Source organism: Echiichthys vipera (assembly GCF_963691815.1).
Source record: "Echiichthys vipera genome assembly, chromosome: 12".
NCBI classification, from domain to species: Eukaryota; Metazoa; Chordata; class Actinopteri; order Perciformes; family Trachinidae; genus Echiichthys; species Echiichthys vipera.
In genome coordinates this window covers 23388197-23394706 of record NC_139837.1, presented here as the reverse complement: position 1 = coordinate 23394706, position 6510 = coordinate 23388197, and the positions used below count along the sequence as shown (strand labels likewise).

Below are 6510 nucleotides of genomic sequence, written 5' to 3'. Positions count from 1 at the left end.
GTAAATATGTGATGTAAAATAGAGAGAACCAGGTTTAACATTTACCTCTGAAAATCAGTATAAAATAAGTACACAGAAGCATCAAATGGGAATAGTCACATTCCTGTAACTTAGTCTGGTTTTTACATGTAAAGTTAATGGTTACTTTGTTACTTTCCACCACAGTCAGTGAATTAATACCAAGAGCCATTTCACCTGATCAAATGGATTTATTAGTTGTATAATCCATCCATTTACAGGAGGCACTTGAACGCATCTTTCCTTCAATCCCACTGAATTTGACAGTATGTTGGTAAAAGCAGGCGATTAATCCTGTTAACAAATTGTTTCTCATTGTATCTGCAAATTACGATTCACTCCACAAAACACTTGGATACGCGGTGTAATGTGTGTATGAAGAAGGAGTCCCCACTCACACACAGCGCGTCCAATTAAATGAATGGCCCACAAATACTGACCAATGGGAGGAGAGATGGTGTCCTATAAATTACGATCGCAACTCATCACTCAGTCTGATCGGGAGCTGCTGGACGCTGCTGCTTGTTTGTGAGCTCCTCGGCAGGAACAATAGGGATCTTTGTATCAACCCCTGGTAGTAATAGTCCTCAAATCCGACAACAGGTAGGCATATTACTGAATCTAACGCGAAATTCCGTCACACTGGCGGATGCTTTTCGATTTGTAACGATTCAATGATATCTGGCGGCAGAAACCCATTATCTGGGCCTACAATGAATATGTCCGATTTTCACTAAAAGGATTCATGTTAGCTTTTGAATTGGTGTAAAAAATAACGTAAAATCACACGATGCATAAAGTGCATCAAACTGCGTCTGCTGCACATTTCTGCACCTGTTTATACGCGCCCAGGACACTGTGTTCACTGCAGGAGATTTAATCATCATTTGAGCTAAAATGTAACATCCATAATAATGTCGGTATGTAGAGTCCATGCTGCCTGCGCTCACAATGCATCGGTTTATTTCGCTGCTTTTCACCGTCTCTCCCCTCCATCCTCCGCCCAGGGAGCAGCCATGCCTTTCGGTAACACGCACAACCAGATGAAGATGAAGTACGCCTCTGAGCAGGAGTACCCCGACCTCAGCAAACACAACAATCATATGGCCAAGATCCTGACTCCTGCTATGTACGAGCGGCTGAGGAGCAAACAGACACCCAGTGGATTTACTGTGGATGATGTCATTCAGACCGGGGTTGATAACCCAGGTAAAAACAAAAGCAGCTTTTCAGCGAGAACGGCCATCTGTTCCGTCTCATCGAGCGCGTCTAATGGCCGCAGCGGCGCTCTGTGCTTTATGGTCCTGAGAGGGGACGCGAGCAGCTTTCTGCACTGTGACCTTGCCAAAGGGATAAACTGTGACCAACATTTACAGACATATGGAGAGCGGAATCAGTTAGAAACCCTGTCCTGCTCTAAACGGGCTTCCATTATCGGAGCATATTACATAGCTTTATTGCAAATGTTAAAGATTACCAGTGTTACATAATGTATGCAGGGCAGCAGCAGCTGATAATCCGCTGCTGCTTTCACTGTTTTATTACGTCACTTTCAGTGTGTGTGTGTGTAGCTTTAATGTATCAACTGAACAGAGTTTAAACCATCTAGGTAATTCTGATGAACCTGGCCTCTGCAGTGTAGCAGGTGACCCTCCCTCACCCTGTAGATTATGTTTTTGTTTAGTTCTGAGAATATGGCCAAGCTGACGCTGAAGAGGCTGTCAGCTGAGGATGAGTACCCAGATCTCAGTCAGCACAACAACCACATGGCCAAGTTCTTAACCCTGGACATGTACAAGACGCTGAGGGAGAGGGCTACACCCAACGGCTTCACCATAGATGGTGTCATTCAGACAGGGGTTGATAATCCTGGTACAGTAACAGTCCCATCCTGAGCCCTGATGACACTCAGCACATTGAGTTAGTGAGGATGTTGGTCAGTCTGTCCTTCTGTCCTGTTTCCTCCATGACACTGTTGACTTTGTGCACAGGCCACCCCTTCATCATGACCGTGGGCTGCGTCGCTGGAGACGAGGAGACATACGAGGTCTTCAAAGAGCTGCTGGACCCTGTGATCGAGGACCGTCACGGAGGATACAAGCCCTCAGACAAGCACAAGACTGACCTCAACCCAGACAACATGCAGGTACCTCAGCCGTCTGTTCAGTTACCATGGCTGACTGTAACCCTGATCAGAAACTAACACATGCGTCTGTCCTAAGGGTGGTGACGACCTCGACCCCAACTACGTCCTGAGCTCCCGAGTCCGAACAGGTCGCAGCGTCCGCGGCTTCTGCCTGCCACCTCACTGCAGCCGAGGAGAGAGGCGTGCTGTGGAGAAGCTCTCCATTGAAGGTAAAGAGGAATCTTGAACCTGTTTATCACTGACGGTGCAGGTGCTTTGCTTCTGTCCGTGCTGAGTCACTGACGGACATCTGCACAAAGAGCTGCATACAGACGGACACATGACGATTCAGTTGGTAACAGTATGAGAGTAGAAGGCTGTGGCCTGAACCACTGATGCTCAGTGAAGTCAGCCTGATGCTGGTTTGTCTCATTTGTGTGGCAGTGGGTTCCCTCTAGTGGTGGCAGTAGGAATAACAACTTATTATTATTATTATTATTATTATTATTATTATTATAATAATAATAATAATAGTACAGAACTCAAGCAAAGGTAAACTTAAATGTTTGCATTTCTGTTTTTGGTTTGACATTTGAGATGTGTGTGTGTTTCCCTCCCTGCAGCTCTGGACTCCCTGAGCGGAGATCTGAAGGGGAAATACTTTGCCCTGAAGAACATGACGGAGGCTGAGCAGCAGCAACTCATCGACGACCACTTCCTGTTTGACAAGCCAGTGTCTCCTCTGCTGCTGGCCTCAGGGATGGGCCGCGACTGGCCCGACGCCAGGGGCATCTGGTGAGACTCTCTTTATGTCACACAACCTTGTATGGTTTTCTTTTGGGATTTAATTTGGACAGAAACTGAAGAATGTAAATCTTTTTGTCTAAAGGCATAACGATAACAAGACCTTCCTGGTGTGGGTGAATGAGGAGGACCACCTGCGTGTCATCTCAATGCAGAAAGGTGGCAACATGAAGGAAGTGTTCAACCGCTTTTGTACCGGCCTCACCAAGGTAAGCAGGAAACTCGGTCCTCTGTAGTGGAGTTCTGTTTATGTATGATCCACACAATGACCTTATCACCCTGGTTCTTTTTAGATTGAGACCCTGTTCAAGGAGAGGAACCACGCATTCATGTGGAATGAGCACCTGGGCTATGTCCTCACCTGCCCGTCTAATCTGGGCACCGGCCTGCGTGCAGGCGTCCACGTGAAGCTGCCAAACATGAGCAAAAATGCCAAGTTTGAGGAGGTTCTCAAGAAGCTGAGGCTCCAGAAGCGTGGAACTGGTTTGTACCTTCACATTTCTATAGCGGTGTTGGTCTCAACATTTAAGAATAGGCAAACCTTTGCTCAAAGTGGGCTGAACTATCGGTTAAGTTTTGAAATGGTTCTGTCTCGTCAGGTGGAGTGGACACAGCCGCTGTGGGCGGAGTGTTTGACATTTCCAACGCCGACAGACTGGGCTTCTCCGAGGTGGAGCTGGTGCAGATGGTGGTCGACGGCGTCAAGCTGCTGGTGGAGATGGAGAAGAGGCTGGAGAAGGGCCAGTCCATCGACGACATCATGCCCGCCCAGAAGTAAACCCGTCCTGACGCCTGACAACCTCCGCCCCCTCCTCCCCTCTGTTTGAATGAATGTTTGTCCTGAAACGCACTCTGTAACAGTTTGGATGTGTTTGTGTATTTAAGACGAAATGGTTCCTGTGAGGATGGAAATAAAAAATGTTCTGGTTCAACTCTGTTCATGTGCCGAGTTTCTCATGTGAACATCATCACTCTCCATCTGTTATAAAGTTCAGGCTGTGACCTGCAGAGATTCAGTTTTAATCTGGAAACTGGTCATTGAGGTGTTTGATGTTAGTTTCACTGAGACATGATGAACCTCCTGCAGAGCCTCTGAAACCAGTTAAAACCACCACTTAATGTTGCATAAATGTAGCTGGACGACATTTCCCACTGTATGCAGAGCTGGAAAGGCATCAGTCCCTGAATGCAGCACGTCATTTCACTACGTGACATCAGTTAAAATACTTTAAAATTGCTGCGGTAAAGGGAAATCAAATCACATGAATGTGTCTTGGATGATAAACTAGTTGCTAAAGAGTTGCATTATGGGAAATGTAGGATCCAGTGTTTTTGCAGCTCAACTCCACTAGAAACAAAGATCTGTCCATTAATGTAAATCCATCTTCAGTTTCCCAGTTTAAAGTGCTACGTAAATATTTTGTACCATTTTATTGCGTGTGTTTATTCTGTAGTCAAACCAAAAGCAGCTCAATGAGCGGTTTTGTCAGTTTGTTATAAAGTTGAGACTTCCTGTCCAGCTGTAGTGAGGGGACGGCTAGAAGTGTTACAATACTGGAGCTTCAGAGCCGTATTCTCCAGAACATAAGTCGCTGTTTTGTCTGTAAATCCACTTTAAAGAGGAATCTTAGATTGGAGACAGCACAGTAATCCTGCAGCAACACTGAGCCCCGGAACAACAGAGGTAATGATTTAAGGGACTGAAGCATCTGGGATTTGTAGTCCTGACATCTTGGACTAGATACGGGCTGTTTTTTTTGTGTCTGAACTGTTTTTGACCTCGACACAAACGTGTTAACAGACTGTCATGAAAGACACAGAGTACCAAAACAAAACACCACATATCCTTCTGGGAAATGATTAGTTCAGTATCTCAAAGAGTCAAGGTGACAGGTGTTTTTCCTATAATGTACAAGTCAGTTTTTTTTATTTTTAATCATCCTTATTGTTCCTTTTTGAAATAACCCAAACTTGTTAAATCTTTTTCTTTTCTTTCACAAACAAATACATTTAAATACTGTATGAAGCTGCATTTCCATCTCATCTGGATACAAAGAATCAGCGTGAGACGTTCAAGTTGACAGACACTTTAATTGAGACGTGAGTGACCCTTTAACCATGTGAGCATTTACACGGACTCCCCATCATCTCTACTTTTTAACAAAATACAAAAAAAAAAAGAAAAAAAGAGGAAGAGTATTGCAGTGAAGCCGTCTTGAAAGTAAAGATACATTATTTACACTGAAAACGAAAACGCTACGTAATTTTTTTCTTTTTTCTCCAGGAGGAAAAACAAAAACAAAAAAGATGAAATAAATAAGACTAGAAATGTTTCTTTTTTTGTCCACATTCACAGCATGACAAATCATATTCAACTCGTTACTGTCGACCCCGTGTGGCCAGAATAGACTGAGATATTAGTAGGTAATTCAGTGATTATTGCCAAAAGCCTTAATCTATACATTAGAATATTCAATACATACTCTGTATTTTGTTTTTAAAAAAAGGAGACGTTTGGAAACTGCTACTTGGATGATTGTACAGCTTAAATACTTCTAGATATATATATGTATACTTTTTAAACCCTTTTGTTCATAGCTTTAGCTCGTTGGAAACTTTGGAAGCAATGTTTTTGAAAGCGATGGATGACCCGGATATCCGCTTGAACCGGACGCCGTTGAGGGAGAGCCGGGGCAGCTTGCACACCTCCATCTCCCACTGGACCAGGTTCTCGGCTCGCCCGTCCCCGTGGACGCAAAGAAGCAGGAAACTCTCTTGCTGTTCGTAGTCGCAGTTGTTGGCATCGAGCACCTTGCGAATCTCCCGCATGATGTCACAAGGCTCCATGGAGCTGGTGGTCCTCATACTCCAAGTGAATCTGAGGGAGCGGGGTTTACTGTCTTTATTTTCCCCTTTTTGATCCCCAGGTACATGGCGACTGTCGAGAGAAACAGAAAACACACAGAGACGTTTAGGGGTCGCACATTGGATTTTCCCCTATCACAAGCTGCTTTGACTGATTAACCAATTTGTTTTTTAAATCTCTGGTAGATTAAATTTAGGGTGTGTGATCAGTCAAAGCAGCTGGTCGAAGTTTAAAAGAATAGTTTGAACTTTTGGGGTTTAATTTGCTTCCCAGCAGAGAGTTAAACCACTCTGACTGTAGCTTCATATTAATCGCACAGACCCCAGTTAGCTTAGCTTAGCTTAGCACAAAGCCTGGAAACAAGGGGGAAACTGCTAGCCTGGCTCGGTCCGAAGGAAACATCAAACTACCAATTTAGGGCCTGTGTCCACATACATTTATTTTCCTGACTCATTTCCTTCAATTGTTCCCAATGAGGAGAGAGCTTCTGTGGGAGCAGATGGACCGGACAGAAAGAGACGCTTTGTGGACGCGCGTCCTAAGATTATTATATCTTATGTGTAAAAAAGACATGTTTAGGTTTTACTGGACTGTATCGCGCTGTGTTCCTCGTCTAAAGTCCGGTTCAGACCAAAGATTTGCACAGGACAAAATTAACTGTGTGTGTATGTGAGCTGTCCCGTCTCATCTCGCATGA

The 6510-nt window shown here is 44.5% G+C and overlaps 2 protein-coding genes across 16 annotated transcripts in view; one reads left to right on the top strand and one right to left on the bottom strand.

The window, feature by feature from the left end:
• Positions 1 to 524: 524 nt before the first annotated feature.
• Positions 525 to 3884, top strand: ckba (creatine kinase, brain a). The gene is made up of 8 exons (XM_083924664.1): positions 525 to 621; positions 1026 to 1227; positions 2010 to 2164; positions 2241 to 2373; positions 2767 to 2938; positions 3033 to 3156; positions 3241 to 3430; positions 3547 to 3884. The coding sequence occupies exons 2-8, from the start codon at positions 1035 to 1037 to the stop codon at positions 3723 to 3725; spliced, it is 1146 nt and encodes a 381-aa protein (XP_083780790.1). The 5' UTR covers positions 525 to 621; positions 1026 to 1034; the 3' UTR covers positions 3726 to 3884.
• A 1134-nt stretch (positions 3885 to 5018) lies between these two features.
• Positions 5019 to 6510, bottom strand: part of mark3a (MAP/microtubule affinity-regulating kinase 3a) — a 67807-nt gene continuing 66315 nt past the window's right edge. For 11 of the 15 annotated variants that reach the window (XM_083924456.1, XM_083924448.1, XM_083924461.1 and 8 more), the window contains one exon: positions 5019 to 5885. In XM_083924456.1, coding sequence (XP_083780582.1) covers positions 5540 to 5885 — 346 coding nt within the window. In that variant the 3' untranslated portion in view covers positions 5019 to 5539. The remainder of the gene's footprint in view (positions 5886 to 6510) is intronic. The other 4 variants (XM_083924449.1, XM_083924450.1, XM_083924453.1 and 1 more) reach the window with 2 other exon arrangements.